General features: G+C 48.8%; 1 protein-coding gene across 1 annotated transcript; it reads left to right on the forward strand.

The window, feature by feature from the left end:
* Nucleotides 1–26,590, forward strand: TNFRSF11A (TNF receptor superfamily member 11a). The gene is made up of 10 exons (XM_035552788.1): nucleotides 1–201; nucleotides 11,244–11,325; nucleotides 11,791–11,916; nucleotides 12,424–12,567; nucleotides 13,661–13,754; nucleotides 14,114–14,208; nucleotides 15,079–15,186; nucleotides 17,035–17,087; nucleotides 18,650–19,493; nucleotides 23,710–26,590. The coding sequence occupies exons 1-10, from the start codon at nucleotides 142–144 to the stop codon at nucleotides 24,072–24,074; spliced, it is 1,971 nt and encodes a 656-aa protein (XP_035408681.1). The 5' UTR covers nucleotides 1–141; the 3' UTR covers nucleotides 24,075–26,590.
* Nucleotides 26,591–26,904: the final 314 nt, after the last annotated feature.

A 26,904-nucleotide genomic window follows, 5' to 3' on the forward strand; every position in this document is an offset into this window, starting at 1 on the left:
AGCTGAGAGGAAGGAAAGGCAGAAGCAGAAGTAAGCCGCCCGATGCGCCTGCCCGCGCCGCCGGGGCGCTGGGGCTCGGCTGGCCGGCGGTAGCGCGGCCCCGGAGCCGTGCCGGGCCGTGCCGTGCCGGGCCCCGGAGCCATGCCGGGCCCGCCGGGCTGGCTGGCGCTGCTCTGCCTGGCCGCCGCGGGACACCAGCAGGTAAGGGACCTCTCCCCCTGCCCGCTGCCCCCCCTCCCGGCTCGGCTCCCCCGTTTGCTCGCTCCGGCGGTTCCTCCTTGGCCGCCCGGCCCGGCCCGGCCCGGCCCGGCTCGGCTCGGCTCGGCTCGGCGGCTCCTCCTCGCCCTCCAGCCCAGCTCCTCCGCACGAAGCCGGGGAACCGGCGGGGAAAGCCGCCCGCGGCGGGGTGTGAGAAACCAGCAGTGAGGTTGCCGAGGGGTATAATTTGCATGGAGAGTTAAAAAAAATAATAATAATAATCAGGCGGGCTCCACCCTACCCAGCGGCTCTACCCGGGGCGTCTCGCCAGCCCCCAGCACCCGCAGCCGCCTTGGGAGCCCCATGGCTGGAGGGCGCGGGCCTGGTGGGTGCGTGGCCCTTTGGGTGGCCCAGGTGCCAAACCCGGTGGCCCTGTGAGCTTTGGAGGTGCTGCAGGGCCCTCGTGCTTCGAGGAGAAAGATGGCACCGGGTTCGGCCCCGCCACCGTTTGCCGGCCGAGCGTGTGCTTCGCGCCCCGGGATGGCGGCGGCCGCTCGCCGCGGTGCCTGCTGGCCTCCCTGCGCCCACGGAGCCCCTTCCTGCAGCCTGCTGTCGCTGAGCCCCGTCAGCACCGCGCGACAGAGCCCCTCTCAAGTCTGCAGGATCTCACTTTGCTTTTTCTCATCAGACCGCTTAAAAATAATTCCTCTCCCTCCAGGTTACTTAGGGCCCTGTATGCTGGCAGGTCTTCTGCTAATCCCATGCTGCAGGCGCTTTATTGCAACCATTAATCAAATGTTTGGCAGCCTCGCTGCCATCCGTATTTCTTTCAGTTGAACTTCTACTATTTCTCTGTCTCATTATTCTTGATTAGGCGTGAGTGTCATGTTAAGTGCCTCCTTAAACATGGTGCTGCATGGGCCATGTCAGCGTCCCTTGAGAGCAAGGTGCAGCTTCAAGGAAAAAAAGATTAAGGGAGGAAAGAAAGAAAAGACTCTGCTGTCTGCAGCTTACAATTTAATGTCTGACCACATAGTCCTGAGAGCCTTCCTTCTGGATCCCTGTTCCTAAATATGTTGCCTGAAACCACACGGGCCTTTTTTCCCCGCCAAAATATATGTTTCTTTCTGTCCACCCTCACTCCTTAGGCTTCTCCGAAATTGCTGCTTTCCAGGTGTCCTCCATATGTATACAAACGAGCCTGCATGTTTCAAAAGTCACTTTTACATAACAGCTTTCAGGCACTTTGTCCTGTCCCTCAGCAGCTTCTGTATCTACCTGTTTTTCTGTACTGGTGTTCAGGACTGTGTTCAGTGCAGCATGGCAAGCAGACCTGGTTATCATTAGCCATGACATTTACTTCTTTCTGGAGCTATTTGGTTTTGGGGCAGTTGTTCCCCTGGAATCTCCTCATTGCCTGAAACCTGCTCCTCTTGACCAAACCTTATAAATTCAGATTTCCATGCTTTTCATCTCAATGTTTCAGGTACCTTGGTGTAGGAGCCAGTAGTTACCCCTCGTTGTTTCTTGTCTTTCAGTTCATAGCCTTTCAGAGGATGCAAAACAGGGAACTTGTATTTATTTGGGACTGGTGTGTAAAGTCTTTCCACTGCTTTCAACACGTGCTTAATTCTGAGTCTGCGGGGGGTTGCATAGGGTACAGCTTCCCAGTGCCAGTGTTTTAGTAGCAGTGCAAAATAATAAGGGTCTCTAGGAAAGCTGTAGTTAAGTTTACATGGGAAAAGCCACATGTCGTCAAAATCTCGTTGATCTAATACTTTCTCTGCCACAGTGAGCAAGTCCTGAAAGTAAAGCAGGAGAATGCAAGGCAGGCCTGGATAGATGCTGCTCCCAGGCAGCCTTTCAGGTTCTCCTTTACCTGACTGATTTGAACTGTGTCGTTTATAATCCCCTTACGGGTGGTCTTTCTGATGGAACAAGCTACGAGAATAAGTGTGGCAGGGCTGAAATTTGCCTGATGCCCTTGGTGTTAGAGTCAACAGTATGGTGGGGTGGTGGTAGGACAGTAATATGTGCAATGTATTTCCTGTGAGGAATGAGAAACACTTGCGAATGTAAGTTAGTAGGTACTCATAACGCTGCTGAGAATAGACATTATCATCGTCGTCATGTTCACCAAAGAGGAAACAGGAACAGAGAATTCGTGACTTGCTGTAGGTCACATACCAAGCATGGAGCAGAACTACTGGGAGCAAAGCTCAGCCCTCTTTGTCTTGTGCTTCAGCCTCAAGATGATCTTTCCAAGTGATTTGTCCCGGGCAGATGTCAGAGGACACAGTATTTTGCTTTTTGAGATCTGAAAGCAAATGTGATCTGCTCAGCTTCTTTGTACAGAATATTCACGTCCCGTTCCTTGCTTCAGACTGGTGAAGAGTAAGGTCGTTTCTGTCAGATGGGCGTTAAAGCCTGTGAGAATGTGCATTCGCAAATATGCGGTAACTCCGTTACCGGGTGTAACATCAAGGATTCTTCTTGTATGGCAGCAGGATGGATTCTTCCACTACTCCATAATATTTACTGTACAGGGAAAGTTTGCTCACTGAAAGCATCCAGAATTCCTCATAATCTAGGATTTTATTTTGCCCAACATGTAGATTATCTTTAAACTTCCTAAAACGCACAGTATTTAGGCGAGAAAGAAAAACAGAGCATAAACGTGTCCGTGCTGTGTCAGATCATAGGCGTTCCCAGTCCAGTGTTCCGGCCCTTGTTAGGGCCAAAGGAGTCACCCAGCAGAGCAAAACTTACGATATCATATCTAGCCTAAAGCCCTGGATTTATTCTGGTGTTAACAGCATAATTTTAACAGTTATTGTCATTCGGTTAGTTTACTTGTCAAAATGCCCCTGCAGGAAAGGGTCCTGCAAGGGAAACTGGCAAGCTTTTCGTTGCATTGCAGGTTCCCCCTGGATCATGTGAAAATCTGAAATAACGTTTTACAGCACCTCGTATAAAAGGAGTAACGCCTTGCATATAAAACTGAACCGATTCACAATCTAAGAAACCGTTGTCGCTTCTCTTTTCACGTTAACATCATCTTCCTGATGCAATTTCTACTTTCCCACAGCGAGGACCAAAACGGACCTTCACCACGCTCCACAAGTCAGTAGAATTCAGAGCTTATCAGCCTGCCATCTGTGGTGTGCTAACCCCTGTCGCCTGTGGCACAGGGCTTTCTTCTCACTGTGCCGCAGGGAAACAAGACGACACAGGTCAAGCAGAGGGATTAAAGGTGGCCCCAAGGACCGTGACCCGACCAAAGCCAGCGGGGTTCCTGCTGCTGCTGCGGGATGCAGCCCTCGGCTCTGCCCCGTGGGAGGCGGCGGTGCTTCGGGTGCTGGGTTAGCGTGCTGGAGGTGGGCTTGGGGGGGAGAGGGGAAGGGGGAGGCTGGTTCTTCACCTCCTCAGCTGCAGCCGTGCTCCTCGCGCAGGCTGCCCCCTTCTTTCGATGGAAACCCAACGTGCTGAGCCGCTGGCTGCTGCTGCAGCTGCTCGCCCTCTGGCTGAGGCGTGCGTCGGTGGGTGCTGCTCGCAGGGAGAAGCAGCTGCTCCGAGAATGGCTCGTTATTACCGATGGAAAGCGCAAAGGCAAATATTTGTGTGTTACAGACACGATATAAAAATCGAGTGCTGTTTAACCAGGTTGCACTATGGACTTGGGTAGGCCTCGGTCTGTGCGGCACAATAGCCTGCCTGCAAGGACGTGCCCCGTTTTATGACTTGCTCTTCTTTGAACGCGGCCCAAAGTTCACGCAGTGGAAGGAGGGCTGTTCCCGGACCGGCACGGGACCGGCTTGCAGGGTGGGCTGCAGGAGCGAGCCCCGGCACCCCAGGCAGGCAGTCTGCCCTCACGCCCGCTCCGCCGCAGCGCTGGCTGCGATGCTTCGCCTCCAGGGAAGCGCCAGCACCCTGGCCTGTCGTTCACGTGTCACCTCGTCCGTGTGCCGCTGCTCCAGGGAGTGGGATCTGCGGCGTGGTGTCAGCGTCGGCAACAGGAGCTCCCTGGGGGCTCAGCCCCGGGGCAGGGGGGCTGATGCCAGGCGCCCCGGGACGTCCTGCTCCTTGCCCCGTGCCTGTGCACCGACCTCAGCTGCTCCTCGCAGTGCTTCCCTTGGTCGCCTTTCTGTTTGTCTTTTCAGGGCGTGAGCTCTCTGGGCCCAGGGCTTGGCTTTCCCTGCTGTTTGCACAGTGCTTAGGATGTCAAGGCTGCAAATACAGCTGAAGAGTCATTAATCACCGTGGGTTAGAGCCCTGTACTCTTCCCACCAAAGTCATGGGGAGGTCTGCTGGGAAGGGGGCAGATCTGTTCCCCCAGCTGGCTATCATCATGCAGGCAGCGTCTCCCAGCCCTCGTCCTCTTTCTCCAGGTCCCCTCCGGCCCCCACACAAATTTTGGCCGAGCACAGCCCCTGGCCCCATGCCCCTTCCCCGCCGCATCCCCGCGTGGCACACTCGTGTGCGGTCAGAGAGCCGAGCTGGCCGGTTCAATCCACCCTGCGAGAGCCAACTAGCCGAGGAGGGGTAAAATTAAAAAATGAAGAAAGAAAAAAAAAAATGAGGTCATTCACCCTCACCACTCTGTGGTTACTCCAAAAGAAAAAGAAGTATATAGGGTCTGTTCAAGAATGACAAAGAACAACACTTGTGACTGCAGATCGGTGCAGAATATATTTAGCCAGTGGTCAAAATGGAGGGAAAAGGAAAAAAAATCTTCTATGGAAAAAAAAAATACCGTGAAGTTTTGTTAGGCAAGCCATTAATCTGGAATACCGATAGGGAAAATGTGCTGCTAAGTTCATACGAAGTCCTAAAAATCGCTTACGTAGCATACAAGGGAATCTATTTTGAGCCTGTTATTTTGCCACACCGAGTAGTTCTGCCTTTACGAGCATCATGTTCTCTCTAACTTTTCATTGCCTGGTAGCAAGAACAGTGAGATGACTGCTTCAATCTGCCCTCACAGGAAAAAAGTTCTCCCCTGCGATACCACGTGTAGTAAAACAGGCTTCTTACGGAGATCAGCCAAAGCCTTTCCAGATCGGGGAGGGATATTTCTGCGGGCTGAACTGGCCCACGGGCAGAGCTGGCTCCTCGCGGTGGCACCTGAAGAGTCAATTAACCAGTTCTCCGCCCGGTCCTGAGCCCTCTCGTACAGACAGCAGTCCCTGCACGACGAGACGGGGCAGCCCCAGCCACGCCGTTCCTGCCGGCCACACCACACCACCAGAGACTGCTACGCTCCGCACTGGTGGCGTGCTGGAAGGAGAGGATGCATAAACACATTTGTTTATGTATGTTTTTTTCTATGTTTTTTTGGCGTACACAGTCTCTATTGTGCCCTTCTAATCTGGCATCCAGAAATAGCCCGGCCCGAGAAATCTCTCGTGGTTATTTCTGCATTAAGTCTCAACTTCGGGTCATGAAGGATGGAAAAATGCTCTGTTGGACTAAAATGTGAGAGGAGAGAACAGCCCGTGAATGTGTCCTTAGTGCCCTTTTATTGTTATTATTTTAATTAAGCATGGATGAGTGGAGGGAGCGAGTCACCGAGGCTGTACCCGGCGGGGTGAGGCTGCAGAGCCTTCCTGCCGAGCGGTGCTCCTGCACCTGCTTCATCCAGATGGGATTTGCCTTCGCAGGTCTTTCTCCAAGCTGTCTAGGTAGCAGCTTTGGTAGTGTCACTACTCCGCAGTTCTTATTCCTGCTTTTTAGGGACCGTTGTGTTGCTTTCAGACCTTCTGGTTAAATATTTTGGTTTGGTTGGCTTTCGGGTTTCCTTTCTTTGATCCATTTCCAAATCACCCTACCTGGCAGCCACCTGCTGTTCAGAACACACCGCTGTCTTCCTCCCTATCAATAATACGTGGATGCTGCTGACCAGCTGGTGAAAACATGAGCTCTGCCTTTCTGCATGCTGTACGGGGATGACTTTGCCACCGGATGACCCATGCTGTGCATGTGATGGCGAGTTTTCAGTCCGCAGAAGAGAGCTGGCTGACTCGCCGGTCGCTTGCAGCCCCGCCGCCTATCACCTCCCTCGTCTCCCATCTGATGTACCTGAGGTTCCTGTCTGCCCTACCCCTGCGCCCCGCTGCCAGTGTGGTCAGCGAGGCACTTCTCCTTCACGTCGTCTGCCTGCTAGAAATAGCTCCGTCGGGTTTGGCAGTGATGGACGGACCTTCCCCTCGGTGGGGCAGCACCAGCCGCTCAGGTGTTTGCTTTTCGGCACGTGTTAAAACGGGGCAGCAGTGGGAATAGCCAGGATGGGGATTTTACCCCCGTTTGTCCACTTTCTGCTTGCAAGTTATGGTTTTCTCTTAACCTCTGTGTTGTCTGAGTTATTCTTCGTGTTCCTTCTGGCCTCGTTAGGTATTCAGGCTCTAGCAGGGTTTCAAGGACCTATTTTTAAGAGCGAAATAATATTTAGTTTTTAGCCGTTGCCATTTCCCGGCTATATTTGACCACGTGGTGGTAGTTCTGTGATGTGGTTTACTGGTCACTGGAAAGTTGACATCACCAAAAGCATTTCATTCACAAGCTAAGATTTTTGCGTTGAATTACAGACCTGCAAGCGAATAACTGGAATTGTGCGGCTGCGACTTGCGGGCTGTCCTGATTGAGTTTGTGTCGGCAGCGAAGCCTGGCTGTGAAGGAGCTGTTGCATTCGGTGTCCGTGTGATTATGATCAAGCCTTTTTAATATAAAAGTCCTCACCCCCCTTACCAACTCGCAGTTGTAAAAATGTTGAGAACTGTCTACTGTGAGCGTTACTGTTACGTGCCCCAGCAGAGCTCCTGGGAATGCCAGCCACGTGGAGCAGTGCCACGCTAGAGCCAGATCCTATTTTTGTTCTGAAGTAATTTTTTGTCGAGCCACTGAGGCTGGCGGTGAGCTGAAGAAATCTGGTTTTGCTTAGAGACATTGCTGAGCCACACCGGGTCGGCCCGAAAGGGCTGTGGGCATGCAGTCGGTACCTGCAAGGGGAGAGGGAGCGACTTGCATCTGAAACAGGAGCGGCAGCAGGTGACCAGAGGCCTGCCTTGCTGAAGGTCAAGGTGCTGAGGCTGCACAGGATACTTCAGACTGGTTGGTCAAAGCTCAGTCCTCTTGTCAGGGAGAAATAAAGCCCAAGGAGCCATGGAAATATTATACTTCTGCAGCAGGCATGGCCAAGGATCTCAAAAGCAAGTAGTGTGAGTAAATTGAGGCGCCAGAGCTCAAAGAGCAAGAGGTGTGCGAGGCAGGACGTGCTGGAGTTCATTCTCCCATAGGTGCTTTGGGTCTGCAGTACTAAATGCAGAAAAAATGTGCTTTGCTCAGTGAAATGATGACGGATGGCTTGAATGCTCTCCAGAAACAACTACACTGAGCGAGAAGGTGTCATCTTATGATAGCTACCCCTTGACGTGTCCCTTTACGTCTCAACTTTTGCAAAAGTCAGATTATCGCTAATGAGCAGTCCCCATTGAGGCCTCAGGTTCTTGTTCCGAAGTGACATGGGAAAAAGACTGTGGAAACCCCCGAGCTTGCTCTTCCAGATTTTTTCTTTTAAAGGAGAGAGGCCCATGCAACTTTATCTTCTCTGAAATGTATGTCTGAATATTCATCTGAGCGAGAAAGTAATTTTAGCATCTATGACACACAGCTTCTGCTGTCATCCGATTGCTCAACAGCACCGAGAATAAATATTTCCTTAAGCCTGGGGACAGGAATCTGAGTGCTGCTGGTTCCCCCTTCAGAAGCACCTGCGTGCGTGTTTTTTCAAGGTCTGAGTAACACAGTTGTGCTTTGTAGCTGTGACTCATTGACGTTCTCCAACCCTACAAGCACGTTCTTGCTTAGCGTCCTTTTGCAAGAAATGGGGGGAAAAAAATAAAAAGAAGTTGAGAAGGCTGCCTGCAGCTGCCTGACACCAAAACACGGTCCTCCTGCAAACCTTGACGTGAGCATGCCTGTTTTTCCAAAGAAGTCATCGATGCTACTCATGTGCTTGAAGGTAAGGAGGTGTCGGTGTGCTTTATCGAACCGGGCCTGCGGCAATCCACCGAGCCCAGAGGATGTTTGTCTTTGTTCCCCAGATTCTTCCACTCTTGGATATTCTTGTTTTGAGGAAATACAAATCACCAAATCAGGGAATGCCTGAGGTGGGAAGGGACCTCTGGGGGTCATCTGGCCCAGTCCTCCTGCTCCAGCAAGGCCCTGGCTGGCTGCCCAGGACCAATTAAGCAGGAGAGCTAACTTTTTTTTAGGAAGAGGAGTAAACATGTGCTTTGCATACATTTCGAGTGACGAATTAAATGTACACAGGATACCTAGACCTCATTGAAGCACTCATTCACATACGGTGGTGGGATTTAATGAAAACCTTTACCAACAGTGAGTGTTAAAGGAATGATCAGGCTTTGTTTTTTCGTTCCGTCCTGCTACTTCAGACGAGATCGACAACTTTTTCACCAAGAGATGAACTTGGAGATGTCAACATCGCTCCCGCTTACGGGCAAGCGCCAAGGAGAGGAAGGATGCCCTAGGGGTTACAGGGCGAGCTTGAGACTTGGTTCTCTTTCCTGCTTTGCCACTAATTTCCTGTCACCTTTGTGAAGCCGTCCGGCCTCTGGGTGCGAGTTCCTCCTCTGTGACATGAATTGCACTTCCCTATCTCAGGCCGGCGCTGCGGCTGGGAATGCGTTCGCGCTGGCGGGGCGTCACTGCTGGCGGCGCACGTGCTTCGTGCCGGCTTCTCGCACCCCGCTAACAAAAGGCCCCCAGCTCGCTGGATCTGCTGCCACCCTGAGAAAACTCAAAGTTTCTGTTGTTTCCTTTCCCGCCCTCTCCACACCCAGCTTTCACACTCGGCAGGTCAAAAAATACCTGTCCCAGATCTCTCTCCTTCGGGCGGAGGGAGTTAGTTAGCACATGGACAGTGATAGCTTTGTCTTTATTTCTCCAAGTGTAAACCAAAGAAGGGAATATCGCAGCTTGGTAAATGCATTGGCTCGTCCCAAAAGGGGAAGGACACAGTCACAGAAGAAAATACTTATTGACACAGAGCGTGGCTTTACGCAGCTGCAGCTGTATTTTGCAACAATAGCCCTCTTTATGCTGTAAAGCAGGGAGGTCCGAATCGATTTCCTAAAGGTAGCTGAGCAATTAGCCTGCTCTCCGAGCCTCAGTGCGGGGAGGTGCTTGTTCTGTTCAGGCTGAGCTTTGGTTTTCGGAAGTCATTCCAGACCCTTTAGCGGAAAGTTCTTCAGCAGATTTGCATATCCTTCCTTAAAAAGGACGATTTGCCCTTCTTTGACACTCCGGTCGTTCTTTAGCCTTTTCTTCTAAAGAGGAACTTTCGAACTGGGGCAAACGAGGAAGAAAGAGCGGTCTGTTATAAAAAGCAAGTGACTGGACCCATCCTGGTCTGGTCGCTTTTGCTGCCAGTGCAGACGGCCGGGAATAGGAGTCAGTCCCTCGAGTCCTTCCTGCTGCTGGGTCCTGCAGTGTGGTCTCAGCCCCTGCCTGGCCAGTGCACGCCAGCTGAAGCACGGCACCAAAAACACGCTCCTGGCATTACACTTACTGCTTTGCCAGCACTGGTCGTTGTCCTGATATTCGGGAAGACGAGCAAGGCGTCAGAAGGAAAACTTGTGGAAGTATGTCTGTGCTTATTTACGTTATGGTCGGGATCCTAATCGTGCTGACAGTGACCCTTGCGTGAGGTGCTGTGCAAACATGAAGCACAGTCTTTGTTCCAAAAAATGCGTAATCTCGTCACAGACAAGACACTGCTAGTAAGTGCAGAGATAGGGAGGGACAAGGAAATAACGAGGCAAAAATGGCTCAAACTCCAAGCCAGGAGGTGGTGTTTGAAAGAAAAATGTCAACCTCTTTGGTCATCTTTAAGTCACAAGACCCTTCCCAGCATTAGAAGAGGTCAAGGTGCTCAGGGAAAAGTAGTTTATATTCAAGATACTGCAGTTGATGAGACTAAGACAAGGAGATAAGAGGAGAGGCAAGGGCTTGGTGGAAGCAAAGGGAGAACGCTAAGTAGAGGAATGGAAACCAATATCAGCAGGCGCCGGGCTCTTACATGCTATTAGACAGCAAAAGCTCCTGTTCGGCAGCAATACAAGTTCTTGCGCAGCTTTCCCAAGTAAAAATTACAGTGTCCTGTAAATGAGATTTTAACAGCAGTGTTCAACCAGAGTGAGGCGTTCCTTGCTAGAGGCCTGATTTGGAGTCGTTTCACCTATCACAAGATCACCAACTGGACGTGAGGTGTTGAGTTTGCCCGGAGGACCAATACCAGGAGACTCCGGGGCGGCCAAAGCAGGGGCCTCTCATGTAACAGTTTTGTTTGGTGGGGTTGGGGCTCGGTTGTGTTGTTTTCTTGGTCCTGGAGAAGCAAAAAGGCTTCGTTTGTGTCCCCTCTGTGGATGGCCGCCCCAGTGAGATGAGGTCACCTCTGCAGAACATAGTGGGAACCATAAAAAGCTGCAGAAATAAGGTCCAGCATTTTATGGTGCTAGCTAGGGGTGTTGTGTATCCCAGTGAGAAGATGGGAACTTATTTTTCAAGGGTATAAATCATTCACTTTACCTGTTAGCCAGATGCTGTGTTTTAAAACTGTCAGTGGCCTAGGTCTCGATCTGAGGTCATATATGTAGAAGAGACTACAGAAGTATGTCAACACAGTTTTCTTTACAATTGTTTTGAAGTCATGAGTTTCAAATAATAGAGCACTGTAAGAAAAGATTATACAGCAGGCCAAAAGTTCATGACAAATTGCAAGATTGTGCTGTTTGTTTATCGCCTGGCTGCATTACAAGTCCCTGTGTGTACAGTATCACGTACATACTCTTAGTCTGTCTGCAAAGCGTCTTTGAAGTCGTAAATGTTGAGTAATGTTTTACTGCTGTCCGAAATGCTGCACTGAAGAGAAGTTTTCCTTCTGTCTGCCAGCATTGTGATAAGGCAGGTCTGAAGCTTTCTGGGTATGCTGGGTCTCATGTCCTCTCTCTCCTTCTCCACTGCAGTTGTCACTACAAAGCACTCTGCTGTGTGACAGCGAACAACACTATGAATACTCCGGACGGTGCTGCACCAAGTGTGAGCCAGGTACGTGAGCACTGGGCTGCACTTCCCTAGTAAACGAAAAAGTTCCCTAGAAACAGCTCTGGGGGTCAGTAAGGCAGCTTGTTTTTGTGACTCTGCAAATCTGTTTGCACATACCCTTGCAAATGCATGATCTCAGGCCCACAAGTGTCTTGTAGTGCAGGAGTGGTCCTGCTGACCTCAGCAAAAGTCTCAGCAGCTGTTGTGTTGGAATAGCATTTAACCACTGCAGGAGATGGAAAGTAGCTCGATTCTCGTGGATTCTCATGGGACTGCTCCCATGCCATAAACTTCCAGATGTTTCAGTCCTCTAACTGGGGGCCAGACTGAGGAAATGAATGGGGGAGAGGAAGAAATGATTGTCCCTGTAGTACAGCAGCGTTAGCCCGGCTCATTATTTTCCCTGTGCTTCTCAGACAGCTGGTGTGCAACTTACAGATGAGCTGCTTGTCCTTCTCTTGTTCACAGGAAAGTATATGTCTGCTAAATGCACTGCGACTTCTGACAGCGTGTGTCAGCCGTGTGGCCCAAACGAGTATATGGATGTCTGGAATGAAGAAGACAAATGCTTGCTACATAAAATATGCGATCAAGGTGAGCTGCTCACACTGAAAAACCTTTTAATCCAAATTAGCGAAGCATAAAGATGAGCAAGCGGATCTAGGGCAGATGCTTTGTTCAGGTACATGGTAATGGAGGTGGCACAAGAACCTGTTGGATAGGGAGGTCCCCAGACACCAGGAAGTTTTGGTTCTGTGCCCTGCTGAATACCATGACCATAGTCTCCGTGCTGCTGATATGATTATCTTTACAGGGGCTGTTCACTCCCTGTGAGCTGAATCTTGAAGGCTGTCCTTTTGCCCAGCATACTGTGCACTCCCTCTCTTTATGTTCTGCAGGAGCGACAAGGAAAAGCATTGCTCAGGAGACCAGTCAGTGACGTGCCTAATGCTAATCAAGGGTCCCCCAAGATAGCTTTTTCTTTAACATGAATGGTTTTGCATCTGGCCTTCAAGCAAAGCAAATAGGTAGAACAGGAGGTTCATAGACATGAGGCCTGTTATCAGAGAGATATTTTCTCCTGTTTGCTTTCTCCTTTAGGGAAAGCCTTGAAAGAAGTGAACCCGGGAAACAGCACATTCCAGCGGCAGTGTGCCTGTACCACAGGTTACCACTGGAATGAGGACTGTGACTGCTGTCAACGAAATACCATATGTGCTCCAGGATTTGGAATTGGGCACCCCGGTAAGATACAGAGAGGATGTATGAAAGTAAAATGTCCAGCTCAGGCCTACAGAATAAGGCCAGCATCATGTGGGTTGTGGTGTTAAAGAGCAGGTACTGTAGACTCTCAAATCATTGCTGCTGCATGTAACTCTCCAGGACTATTTGTATTTTGAAGGCTTCTGCCTCTGTAGTTTAAATAATATCTTGGATCAGGTGACATTTACAAGCTTTCACATGTGCATGGCAATAATCACAAGGTCTTTGGTGCATTTGTAATGTTTGCTGAGGTGCCGGTCTGTGAATCACCAGTTTGTGCATTGCTCCACGATTCAGAGAAGTGGTTCACTGGGGATTGTTGCTGAGGTCAGATTTGAAATCAGTTTTTGCCAAATGGCTTTGGTTTGCCATTCTGTAATGTTATGAGTTAAAAGTGATAAACACCTTTCAGATAGAGCAAGTATTCTTTGTTTTAGACAACTTGTAATGCAAAGATTTATTACAGACATTTAATTTAGTACAAGGTCTCTGACTGAGATCAAAATGCTGGTGTTTTGTGGGTGGAAAACAGAGACAGTCAAGTTCTGACTTGTAACGAACACTGGGAACATCTGTACCAAGCACAAGGAACACCAAAAAAGCAGCACACAATAGGGCAATAGAGGATGAAATGCTGAATGGGCCTGCCTAGAGCACAGTGGTGGTGTTTTCCCTCCAATCTAGCAAACCCTTATACAGCATCGTGTTTACTGTGGCTTCAAAGAAGTGACAACACCAGTTGGTGTCGCTGCCTGTGGCATAGCATCGACATGAGGAAGTTAATGGCAGTGGAAGGATGTAAGAGCTGTGTGTTACTTCACAGTAACTGCAAATGGCTCCTGGTCATTTCTTATTCTGATCATGCAGAGACTGTGCTGGTCTCACCTGAGCACTTCTTTCTGCTTACGTGTGACTGTCATTGCAGCTCCAACGTAATTTTAGATCCTCTCTTCAGGGGAGCTTTTGGGAAGGGGGGTGAAGTGGGAGGATGGGGGAGCATAGTCACCTTCCCCTCGCATGAGAGGAACTCACAGAAACTCAGCTGTAATCTTTTTTCTTCCTTCACTACTCGCAGTGCAACAAGACAAGGACACGAAGTGTATGCCGTGTCCCAGAGGCTACTTCTCAAAGGTTGCTTCATCCACCGACGAGTGTAAAGCCTGGACCAAGTAAGTCCCTTTGTCATGCAAAAGGCCTGTGATAGCCACAAGGCAGCGAGAAGCTTGAGCGAGCACGCTTTTCAGGGGGGTGTCCTCTTGTCTGCGGAGTGCGCAGAGCATCTTGGCTAGTTGTGCAGTGGTAAGGGCTTTCTCATGCTGGAGCTTGAGTCCTGCTCCCCAGGGGGGAACAAGAGAGAGCAGTAACATCAGCTGAGTTGATGTAGCTGAACATAAAGAAGGTACCTGAGCTTCTTAAGGGTGGAGATATGCAAGAGTACTTTACAACAGAAAGTACCACTCTGCAGAAGCGTAGGAGCCCCGACAAGCTCCGTCTTTGGGATTCTAACCTCTTTGTCTTTCCTTTTCAGCTGTACAGCTCTGGGAATGGCAGAAGTAGTCCCTGGGACTGATAAGTCAGATGCAGTTTGTGCAGAACGGAAGATACCTCAGCAACCAGAAGACGGTATGTGTCTCATAGAAATCATTCATTAGAAAGTCCCTGGAGAAGGGATGTATTTACGAGGGTTTTTGGCTGGCTTAACTATATTGTTGTTGTACTTGACTCTAGGAGAAGCAGCTGTAGACCAAGACTGGTCTCTTTTTCTCTTGGAAAATCTTGCTTTTAAAGATTAGTTTAAGCCCAGCAGCTCTGGACCAGATGTCCAATACTAAGCAGTGCTTTACACCGCTCCCTGAAACTGTGTGGTGAGCAGCGCTGCTGTTATACCCCTGACCTCCATCACGTTTCCTGCTCTTTCATTTTTCAGCCTGCCAGTTTCCATATGCATGTCTCCTGTTTAAAGGCCACCAGGTTCTCCCCACGCTTATTTTATAGCAGCGGACACAGTCTCAGGTGAATGTAGCTCTCCCTTCCTGCCAACAGCCCTTTTCTCTCTCCAGCGAGGATATGGTACCAGAGAGGCTGTTTGGCTGGCATGCAGTGATCCTTCATAATCTGAGATGAAGGCACAATTCTGCTGGCTGAAGTCCGTAGTCTCCGTGATCTGCATTTCCCCCTTATCTGGAGGCAGAGCAAGCCCAGCCCAGGGCAGCTGACAGATTGCAAGGAGACTTTCAGAGAAGGATGTCTGCCTCACACCTCTCGCAGACGCACAGTTTTTACTGAGATGGCTCTGTACCAGGTACCTTTGGTGAGACTGCTTGTCACAGAGCTACGTGGGTGCTAGAGCTGTGGTCGTTATTACAGAAACTGAAAATCAATTAGGAAGAAAAAAATCCCCCTGCTGTAGTAAAACAAGTGAATGAGCAAGGATTGTCATACTGCTGAGAACACGCTGCATGTTGATGGTACTATCTTTCTTATATTCTGCAGGAACAAACAAGATTTTATACGTGTTGATTGTCATCTTGTTTTTTGTGGCACTAATTGGCATTGTCATCTTCATCGTGTACTACAAGAATAAGGGAAAAAAGCTGACAGGTACATGATAGCTAATATGTATGAATGTGACAGCCACATGGCTCTTTGTGCACTCTGGTTTCGCAGGGAACCACCAGGTGATGAAACTCAGGGGGTGTTTTGGATGTGCTGTCCGTACGGATGTCTTGACTAGCACAAAGCCAGGCTTAAACCTTTCCTGTAGGCAGGGAGCATATTACACCTACACATAGTGCATATTGCTCAGCATCCTCCTGCAGCCCTGCCACTGGGGCACGATGTGGGTGATGGAGGGTGGTGCTGGGTCTTCTGTATCAGCAGGGCTGCTCTGCGCTGCCTGGCACGGCAGAGCCCGTGGTCAGAGGGAAGCAGGGAGGGACTTAAGGGGCCTTCACCACCTCCCATCTCCTTCTCCCCACTTCCTTTCCTCCCCTGAAACCCGCATCTGGGTGGATTAAAATACGGATTTCAAAACCGATGTTTGTTTCAAAACATAATGGAGGCAATGGTTTTATCTGAAGGACAAAGTTCTGATGAGAGACTGCAGAAATATTAGAAGGAATAGAACAAATAGAACAAAATAGAAAAAATTAAAAAAAAATCTAGCAAAGACATTCTGGATAACATGAGGGCATTGAATATATTATGAATATGACAGAAGTACCTCTAACAGTTACTCAACTCTGTGTTAAGCCCTATGTCTTCACAGTGAAGGACATATGCTTACTGTTCTCTCCATTTTTTATTTTCTCCTCTCTTTCCCATGGAAAGCTTTTCCTACTGTATTTTTCCCTTCATCTCCTTTCCCAAACCCCAGCAATTCATGAAATGTTTTGGGAGCAGTGGAAGGGAGTACAGCAATCCTCTCTTGTAAAGTATTTTTCAACCCATATTTTAGAAATAGGCTGCCTCTGCCACACTAAACACGGGTTTTGCTAAATCTGGAATTCCTGGGATGGGCTGGAGGAAATGGTGACTCTCCCTGCAAACCAAATACTTACGATGCAGAGCAGGTTGGGGGGAATGCTCTTTATTTGAGATTCCTATCACCCTGCTGCTCTGCAGCAGCAGTCCTTTATTGCCTTCACGTGGTAGATCCTGCTAATTAGAGCCCCAGAGAAGAAGCTCTGCCTGCTTGGGGACTGATGGTAAATGTGCAGACCTCACTTCAGAGGAACAGAGTCATTGCTGAGAAGTGCCAGTGGCTACGTAGCTGATCTATCTTCAGACATACAAAACCAGCACGAGCCTAAAGTGTACACAAGACCTGAGCCCTGCAAAATTTCCTGAAAGCATGAATAGAAAACAAGAAGAGTTGCTCACTCTATTAAGCAGCAGTCCCTGCTGTAAAGTGTTACTAGACTTGAAGCTTTTCCTTGGGAGATACTCTGATTAGGTGAGTTTCCCAATTAAATACATCTTGATTAAGTGGAATACGCTGTATTCCAGTCTGCCATCCCGTGGTTTCAGTGGCTTACCCTCTTCTCTCCAGTCTCCTCACTCCTTTCTGGGAATGGTCTTTGGGCCATCCATGTGACTTCTCTTGAAATAGACTGTACAGTTGTAAGTGGGTTGGTATCAGGCTAGTCATAGCGTGGTGACATATGACCAGGAAAGAAACCCCATTTGATGTGGAACACAGTTTAACCGTAGTCTATTTTAGGAGCTTGGAAACATTTATTCCACAGAAATATCTCTCTGTTCCAGTTACAATGAATCCTCAGCTAGACTGATGCTGGGACACTTGAACAATCAGTAAAAACAACAGTCTTGCTGGGTTTTATTTAATGTAATATTATGGATCGTGAGTGCATGACTGCGGGTGTTTAGGCCTGTGGCTAGCTTCAGCGCCTGCTATATGTTACAGCTACTCTTTTCTTTTCCTTACAGCAGATCTACAGAATTGGGCTAACGAAGTGTGCAGCCAAATAAAAGGAACAAAGGTAAAGTCAGGGACATTAAAATTTTTATGGCTTTCTGACAATATTCCTGACACTCCTCCTTACTTCAGAGTCCATGATAATGTTTGGCTAGAAAAAAGTTTTGAGTTCCTCAAAAACCACTCACAGCTTTGGCTTTTTTAGTCTGGTTTTCTGTAAATGTGAGGCTTATGAAATCACCATTCTCAAATAGCTTCTGAACCTGCTCTCTGGTTTCAGCCAGCTTTAACAGCGGTAACAGTCTCTTTGAAGATTAAATGTTTATAAGAGGAGAAGGTTGAACATGAGCCCTGAGATTCTACCTAGGATCTAGAAAGGCTCTCTCCTAAGATTAGAAGAAACTTCAGTTGTGTTTGCACCTTTTTACATACCAGAGTCCTCATGAAAGAGAAACCTGGATCTGAGGCAATGCCAAGAATGCCAGACATGCAAAGCACTAAGCACACAGCCATCAGCTAGAGAAAATGGCCACAAGTCCCTTTTATTCTAGCACATGCAGAAATCCTTGTTCACATGCTTATGCACTGCCTGATCCACATGGGATGTGGACTGAGGTTCCCTGTGTCCCAGGTGCATGCTGTCCCCACCATCCCACCTGCCAGTCTAGGAGCTCTGTCTGGCTTAGTTGTGGCAACACTCAAATCCTATTGCTACCAAAAAAAAAAAAAACAACAAGAAAAAAATTTGAGCAGGCAGTTCCTCTTTTTTCTCATAAATGTTCATGTAACGCCCTGCATTGGCAGCTGTTTACATCCCCCAGGACAGAGGAGTGAATCAACAGCAATTAGTGGCTGGTGGCATTTACTCTCTCTCCTCCATCCTGGAAGAAGCAAACAGATGCTAGAAATGAAAGGTAGCAGATCCCAAATACCCATCATTACGGCATGACTGGCAGGAACTGAAGGGAACCCTTGAAGTATTTCCCAAACCTTTTTTTGTGGAGCTCCAACCGAAAACATAGCTTCATGTGAAACATAGTTGGAAAGTAACGTCATGGGCTTTTGTATTTGTTGTCTGAGCCTTTTCCAGGTTAAAGCAGCCGTTGGTGTGATTTTTTTTTTATCTGATAATAAAGATTCTGCTTCCAGAGAGGCCTCCGCAGATCAAGAAAGGCATAGGGTGTTCAGGGGGGTTATAAACCTTATTAGCAGCTAGGTTACATAGGGCTTTTTGATGGTCCAGAAGGAACAGCAGAATCTAGCAACTTCTAGGTTTATTTACCCTCAAGTGCCCTCTTGATGACTGGTTGATGGATGGACTCAATGATCTTGAAAGTCTTTTCCAACTTAGATGATTCTGTGATCCTTAAAAGCTAGGAACAGTCTTCTCCCACCATTGTTATTGTACCCTGATTTTTTTCTGATCACTGGCAGAGTTCAGCCAGCCAGTCAGTTTTACAGCAGAACAGAATTACACTTCTCAAGATTCAAATGCGTCAGTGCTGCTCAGCCCCGCCAGCTCCACACCAAGGAAACACCAAGACATTGCCTATTCCTTCTTTGTTCAGAAAACAACCTTCTGCCAGTTTACGTATCAAATACGTTTTTCTTTTGTGTGTCTTTCAGGAGCCTCCCAGAGATGCATCCGTTGCTGTAAACATACCGAACGCCGTTGTCCCCCAGGGCTCTGAAGACACGCGTCTCCTGGGCCCTGCTGCCTGTCCTGGCCCCGGGAGCTCATCCTGTGCCGGCGCTCACACCTCGTGCAGTCACAGCAGCCCCAGCACGGCACCCTGCGAGGCCGGGGGGAACCTCCAGCAGCTTTCTGTGGTAACAGAGACCGATCACGACCATTTCCCGCCTGTTCCCACAGAAGATGAATATATGGATAAAGATCTCAATGCTGCTGATTATTTATCTTTGCTGAGTCGGCCTGACAGTAAAACTGTGTCGTCGTTTTCAGAACCGGTGGAGATCGGGGAGAACGATAGCTTGAATCAGTGCTTTTCGGGGGTTGGGAGTACAGAGGACGTATCCGTCTCTCAAGGCTGTGACTCCTTCTCCGATGCAGATGGTGCACACGCTGCCATGGACAAATATCTTCAGAAATCTTACCAACGTGTCCACAGTTGTCCAAAGGAAACAGACAGCAAAGACACAGATCGTTTTGCAACGAACCATGACTCAGAGAAGATCTGTGTAAGGTGTGGCATTTCATACCGGGAATCTCCCAGAAAGTGGAGCAAACCCTGTTGTGCTGCAGTTGACAGTGCCTCCACCTCCCCAGAAACTGGATCCTATGCACAGTGCACCTGTGGCTTGAATTTTCTCTCTGCTGGTCAGAGCACTCTAGCAAGTGACCATGGTATGGAAGATGCATCTTCTGACGGTACCAGCACGAAGTACCAGAACGCAAGCAGAAGCACTTCAGGGACAAACAGCAGCACTTCAGACCTCCCTCCAGCATCTGGTGAGTCCATTAGGCTTGACCTGTACGCAGTTGTATAGACCGTTCTCTGTGCTAGCTTGGTATCATCCAGAGGGTCTTATCTAGGAGTAGAGAAAAATGGCATGGTGCCCTTTTGCTGAATTGCCCTGACGCTAACCCGAAACACAAAACTGAACTAGCAAGGCTTTTGGTTCACTGTGAATTCTGCAAATAGCACGAGCACTGTGAGGGGTCATTGTCCTGCCATGATCTAACCAGCAATGCAGAACTCAGCTTCTGATCTGGCTGCAAAAGCCAGCCAGTCCTGTAACTCAGTAATCTTCGCTGTGGCGGGCATTTGTATGACAGAAAACTTAGGAGAGAATGGTGACCTAGAGGCTGAGCTGAGAAGGGACAAGTAACTCTGATGGGCGTTTTTCCATTCAGCAGCCTGCACGTGCATCTTTGTCCTTGCCGTTAAGTTGAAGTCCAGTTACAGTCACGTGGCCGTCAGTAAAACAGCTCCAGCTGGAGCTGTTACCTGGTGGCCAGGGTAGGGTCTAAGAGACTATGATCAATTTTTTGCCTTTAGCACTTTCTCTTTGTTTTAATTTGCTAATATATAAACATTCACCTAAAAATAATTTCATACATACATTTGTTTCTTCACATGCAAGCACGTTGTCCCCAAAACAGCTCTGAAACACTGGTGTCACCAGTTTACTGCTTGGCTACTAATTTACAAGTTGAGTGAATATTGCAAAATAGTCAAACGAAAGCAGGGAGAAAAATCAGTGAAGCAAAACTAGCAGAAGGGAAGTTATGAGCATTTTCTGGATAAAACCTTCCTCCCTCAGACTTTTCAGTATAAAAGTCTGCAATCTTCTTGTCATGTGTTATTAGTCATGTTAGATTATAACCTCTTAAAGACAGATGCTCTGCTTTTGTATCTATGTGCTGCCGGGCGTAATGGGACCTTAGCTTTGACTGGGACATCTGAGTATTACTGTAATACACACAGCAATCGTAAGCGGTTGCTCTTCTTTAAAACCACATCATGCCTTAAGGCTTCTTACGCAGACCTTCTTGTCAATCTGCCAAAGCCCAAAAGTGACGCTTCGAAGACCCACAAGTGACATTTTGATGGCCCTTCCCTTCTAAGCATACGAGCTGTGCAAGAACCTGAAAGCGTGCAGTGTTGATCTTTCTAAGAGCAGATACTCTTTCTACTGCTTCAGTTTCCTGAAATCTCGAAACAGTTTCGCTCCCTGATCTGTACAAAACTTAATAGTAGTAAAAAGCAGACAGATTTTATTTTTGTGGAAGGTGACTCTGAGGTAATACTGAAAGTCAAGTCTTATCTGGCCCTGCAGAAGTACTGCTTTTCTTTCTAAATCTCTCAAGAAGAGGAAGAGAAAATATTAAGAAACATTAAGACATGCAGGAGAGTTAGGATGTAAGTGACATGCTGGGAAGTGCCATCTTAACTCGACAGCGCAATTCTTTCTGTGTGATTTTAATTGCATCTGTGCCTTCTGGTATGTACGTGCTACGGTGCCATCTGCTGTCACCTGAGCACAGATTCAGCGTTCCTAATTCGCCATCACCTCGGAGTGACTGTGGAGGCACTGACCGAGCAGTGGGCAGTATGAGAGCATGGGTTTAGTTGATAGGGAGCTAAGGTGCCTTGCTGGCAGAGGATTTTTCAGCCTGTGGAGTGGCTGTGCCCTGCTGGTCACTCCTGGTTGCATGAGAAGGGGGACAGGGCTTAGCAGTAGTAGCTTCCTCACTGAAGCGCCCCAGCTCACATTTGGGGCTGTGTGTGGAGCTGTAGCAACATCAGTTGTTTTGCTGGGCCCTGTGAGGTGCCCGGATGGAACAAATGTGCGAAATAACTTTCTGTGAAGCTTCTCAAAGCAGCTGTAGCCACCAGGCTTTGCACACAGTTGTGCTAAGACAGAACTGCCTGAAAGTGGGTGGGTGAAGAAATGGGAAGAAAAATGCCATGGGTAATTCCATGAAGTTTTGGTTTTGGTTCCTTAGCATTCAGAATGACAACAGAAATTGCAGACTCTGCCCCTACTGTGAAATAACCTGAGAGGGCCAAAGTAAAACCTCTGGACAGGTGCCATTACAGGGGTCATGGACAGCAATTGAGGGAAGCCTTCAAGCACCCTCCCAAATCTCCCTGGAGGCAGTCAGAAGATGCAGCAGTCAGGACATGGATCACAGCCACCTCACGTCTCGTGTAGGGCTTCAGCATAAAACACGAGTGGTTGAAGATTCATGTGACAGGGGACTAGGGGTGGTTTTGTGGAGACTTTCGCTTCCAGAGCCCAAACCAGCCTGGTTCAGCTGCAACAACCAGCTCCTACCACCCAGATGCCATTAGATGGCTCTGAGGAAATTAATCGCCTACATCGTTCCAGTTCCTAGTGAATAATTACCACAGAAATTAATCTGTCATTGTAATTAATATCATCAGGTAGTACGAAGAGATCGAAAGGCTGAAATTCTGCAGAGAAGTCTGCCTTCACTTACCCTCTGAAGGTGTCCCTTATACTTTTCAGGTTGGAAGCACATTTCTTAGTGCAATCCAGGAAGCTCCTAGGTCCATTTTCTGTGCTTCTGTCCTTCACATTTACTTTTGTTTCAGCATAAACAGGAAGCAGTGAAGAATTGCTAGCAACATTCAACTAAACAATTTAAATGTGTTTATCCACTTTTTTTTTTTTTTTTACTCCATCATTTACATTTCCAAACTCTTAATCTCGTACCGAGCACTGGTGAACTTTTGCGATGCCTTTTTTTGAGTGGCAGGCAATCCGTATGAAAGCAAACAGTTATTGCTGTCCTCCCGTGGTGCCTAACAGAGCCGTGCTGACAGCAAACAACCTGAACGCAGGGGAAGAGGCAGACAGGGAGAAGTCTCTGCGGTGAGCACTCTTACTGACACCTCACGGTAATCAGCAGTACTTGGAAAGACGGCAGAGAGCTATCAGTGAGGTGGTTCAGCTCAGATAAATAGGATTGCTTGAGGGGGGCTGTTAGAGAGATGCTCCAGTGCTACCCAGACTCGGTTATGAGTGCTTCGTCTGAGGCCTTCACTCGGCACTGCTGGCACCCAATGTGCACTGCTGGTGTGTAAACAGCACCGTCGGCTGCTGGGAAAAGAGCTTTTCTCCGGGCTGGGCCACGCTCGGCTGCAACCAGACTGTGAACGTCTCAAGTGTTGAGGAGAGCATTGAGAAAATGCACAAAACGTCTGTGAGGGGCACGGTCAGTCTGCAAGTCATGGTTAAGTGAAGCTCAGCAGGAAAAAAACATTTCTAAGGAGAAGTGTTCATAGGCTACAAGAGTTATTTATTTGGTTGTTTTGGTCAGCTTTGTTTAATTTCAGGGAAGTTTGTTAGTTTGTTGTTGAAACTTTGTTCTCAGTTATTTTCTGTCCACTCCAAGGGAAGTTTATTAATTCCCAGAGCCTGGTCCTGCTGTCACTTGAGTCAGTGACCCAGTCCTTGAATGAGAGAAAGATTGGATTTATACTGAGAAATCTCTAGCCGCAGGCAGACTTACTGAAGCCATAACTCTGTTAGGCTGCTGTATTATAGACTCTCTCTTCCCCGTAGCCAACATATATCCCGTTAAATCCATGAGGGCACTGGATGGGGGCTGGAGTGTGCCTACGTGGGAGATGGGACAATACAAGATAATCGTGTAAGCTCTGTGTCATTTGGACGCTGTGACTGCAAGGCCTGGCATTAAGTCATTCAGGACTTATTCAATAAACCTGCTGCCTAGCCCCCACCATAGGAGTGATTGCTTACCAAGGGGGAAAAAGCAATGTGACGCCTGGGGCTCTAAAACGCATCTAAGAATTAGAAATATTAGCTGTTTCCTCACAAACCGCGTGTGGAGGCGGCCTGGGAGCAGCTCAAGCGTCCAGAGGCCATGGGAAGATGAGGTTATCTCGCGTGCTCTCGCTTGCGGGAGAGCAGTGTAGAGAGAAAACCTTTCCAAATGCTGCAGACAGGCTCCCCGAGGGTGACAGGTGTCGTCCCGAGGCGGCACAAGTGGAAATCATGAGAGAGCCCCGTGGAAGGCATTGATTATAAGAGCATCCCTATGTCACGGGATGAAAATAATGGAACAAAAGTAAAGCTATCGCGGCAGATTACATTCACCGCGCTAAACACCCGCCTCATGAGAGAAAATATTAATCACGCCTGTCTTCTTTTCTCCCCCGCTCCTTCCCCAGGAAATGTGACTGGAAACAGTAACTCCACGTTTATTTCCAGCGGACAAGTAATGAATTTCAAGGGAGACATCATCGTCGTCTACCTTAGCCAAAACTCCCAGGAGGGGGCAACGGCCTCGTCAGGGGCGGCCTCGGAGAACGTGGGCAGCCCGGTGCAGGAGGAGAACCCCAGCCGCTGCGAGACCTTCGCCGGCAACGCGCAGCACTACAAGGAGAAGTGTGCCGAGCTGCACGCCGGGGGGGCCGCCGGGCCGCGGCACCACCACACGGCCACGGTGCCGAGCCCGGGCCTACGCCATGAGGCCTCGCAGCCCGTGCAGGAGGAGGGGAGGCTGGGACACTCCTCGGAGAAGGTGTTGAACTGACGGCCCGCAAGGGGGTCAACCCTGAATCCCGGTTGTTGCGACGGATTCGTTTCTTCGGAGGCCGCTGGGGTCCCCTGGGAGAGGGCTGAGGGACTCCCCCTGTGTTCCTCCTCGGGCAGCAGCGAAGGATGGCTGAGGGAAACCCTCGGGCTGGGGGACTTGGCCAGGGGGAGAGCGTGAATCACCAGGCGTCCCCTCCTGGAGAGGGGGCAGCGTGCTGGAAGGGGCCCCAAGCACTGCCCAGGTGTTGTGTTTTTTTTTTCCTCTGGGCAGGAATTTAGTAGCTGTATCAGGTGAACCGTTTCACGGGGCCTTGGTCCTCCTCGATACCTCTGGTGGTAGAAGGAAGCGACAGCCACCTCTACTCCTGGCAGGGATCGGGTGCGTGGCTCCAGCCCTTCCCATCTTTCCCCAAAGGAACAGGCGCCCCAGTCCTAAACCAGTGCAAAAGTCAGGATCTGTGCCTGCCCCTTGCTAACTTGTGGGTGTGATTGTGTGTAGTGCCGCCCGTGTTATGGTAACAGGCACATTAGCACTGATATGCCTTGAAAGCGTATCAGATTAATCCTGAGCAAAGAGCATTTATAGTTCTGAACCCTGATGCACCTCTGCCTTACTGCATCTCCCCAGAGGAACTCAGACCCCTGAAGCTAAAGATGAGCGACATGTGCCTGGCATGCTGTTGCACAAATCATGTCACTGAGGTTTAAGCCACAGAATTGCTAGCAGGTGGGGGAAGGATCTAGGGGAAGTAGCTGCAGACATTTCCTGAGTGACAGGAGAGCGCCTGAAGATGGAGAATTTGGTCAGGGTCAGACACGTGTTCCTTCACCTGCCCAAACAAATTTGTCTTTCCCCTTGATATTTTAATTAGTAAGCAGAACGTTATTTGGGCAGCACGAAACTATTTCCAGAGCTTGGCCTGTCTGAGCTGAAATCGGAGCATAACCACTGTCACACTAAGCGCTGACAAGCTATGGGGCCAGGGGGCTGGATTTAAAGAACAGTAGTAGCTGTCGTTAGTAGGGTCTCAGCTGCTCGGTTGGCTTTTGTTCAGGTCCTGTATCCTTCAGCCTCCTCCACCGGCCACCATGGAGAGAAAGGTGAAGGGAACAGAGACTCAGGGAAATCCCAAGAGGAGATGTTGATATTTTTAATGTTTTCCTGACGTGGGGTAATTTTCTGATATTCTCCTGCATTGTGTGAGTGCTGCAGGAGGTTTTCTTCAGTCTGAGCCTTCAGGAGGATCAGTGCTGTATTTCCTACTGGACAGCAAAGGGGTCTCTTGTTGAGTGTGATCTCATCCGCCCTGACTGAAAAGATCAGGCAGGGAGGGCTCCTCTCCATGAAGGTTTTAAAGCTGAGAGGTTTATCACCTAGCTGCCCTGTTTGCAGTAGTACTGCTCTGGGGGTGAAGAGAAATTAAGAAGCTAACAGAGTGACCACTGTGCCACGATGAGTCATAGAATCATTAACGTTGGAAAAGATCATCTGGATGAACTACTCATCCAGGAAACAGAAGGATGGGCTAAGCCACCTTCACCTCTCAGGAAAATAATTCTGCATTATTTGTATATCTGGGATGTAAAGCTTGGCACAGACGTGCAACTGTCTCTTGGGTGGCTGGGGGAAAGGGTGTGTGAACAGCCAGGCTCCTTTTCACCTCTCCGTGGCCTTCAGAGAACCAGACCGTCCTACCCTGGACTCAGCCAGGCAGGTAGGTTGTCCTGTTGAGTGATGGCCTAAACTACCTCTGCCTCTTCGAAGAAGGTGTGCAACTGAGGCTGTGTTATCTGTGGTATTGTTTTGTTTTTCCTGCTGGATCCTGTAACAACCTCCTTGTAGCCTCTTCAGGCCTGTTTCTGTATCCTGGTGCAATAGGGACAAGGAAGCAGAGCTACACATCAGGTTCATGCAAGATGGTGCAAGTGTTTTCCCACTTAATGTTTTCAGTCACATTTTCCTGAAAAGAGTTAATCCAGGACACCGCTCCTCAGTAAGGGCACATTTTTCACCTCCCAAATTGCAGGATCCTACTGAGCAGGGTTTGACACTAGGTTCATCAGCAGGCATGAAGAAAAGGGTCATCATGATCTCAGCACTGGCCACTCCCTTGTAGGAAACGGTAGATCCGATTCTTCTTCCTCCAGAGCCTACCCAAAAGCAGAGAAACCATGTCACACTCATCAGCACGCTGCATGTTCCCTGGGTCTCTGCCTGGCTGCGTAGACATGGACCCCACAGGGACTTCTGTACCCTCGTGATTTCATTTGTTGTCACTTTGGAGCAAGGGCTGGTTTTTAACACCTGTTTGTACAATGCTGCCCTATGCACTGGGCAAAAATTTGGAGGCTTCTGGCTGCTATAGTAATACATGTAATTAATGACAATAAAAATCTTGAAGATCTACAGGAGAAAGAGTAAAGATTTGAAATAATGGGGAGAATCAAATGCATTATTATATGCCCATGCTCATTTTGACATAAACAAATAAATAAATTGTGAATATAAAAACATTCCTGGCTACATTTTCATAACCTTTCTTTGTGTGTGGAATCGTTTTAAGAAAAAGTGCTCCTCCCTTCCCCAGTACGTTCTGCAACAGAGAGTAAGTGCGGCCAGGCACACGCACGGAATCGAGCAGGAGCTTTCACACATCGAATGTGGTTTTACTGCTAAGAACTGGACACTCCTTCCAATTTATTCCTGAAGTTTCATCCTGTGCAGCATGCATTTTTAAAAGTCTTTCAGTCTGAGGCGTCCACAACATGCATTACCTACAGCAGGTATGCCAGGTGCTTTTGAAAAGCAGCCACTTGAGGCCTGGAAA

Source organism: Cygnus atratus, chromosome 2, assembly GCF_013377495.2.
Source record: "Cygnus atratus isolate AKBS03 ecotype Queensland, Australia chromosome 2, CAtr_DNAZoo_HiC_assembly, whole genome shotgun sequence".
NCBI lineage: Eukaryota > Metazoa > Chordata > Aves > Anseriformes > Anatidae > Cygnus > Cygnus atratus.

Bases quoted from the DNA above. Each gene is read 5' to 3' on its own strand.
- TNFRSF11A (XM_035552788.1), top strand. From the start codon at position 142: ATGCCGGGCCCGCCGGGCTGGCTGGCGCTGCTCTGCCTGGCCGCCGCG. The intron at 202-11,243 runs GTAAGGGACCTC...TCTCCACTGCAG, and splicing joins CCGCCGCGGGACACCAGCAG to TTGTCACTACAAAGCACTCT. The intron at 19,494-23,709 runs GTGAGTCCATTA...CTCCTTCCCCAG, and splicing joins AGACCTCCCTCCAGCATCTG to GAAATGTGACTGGAAACAGT.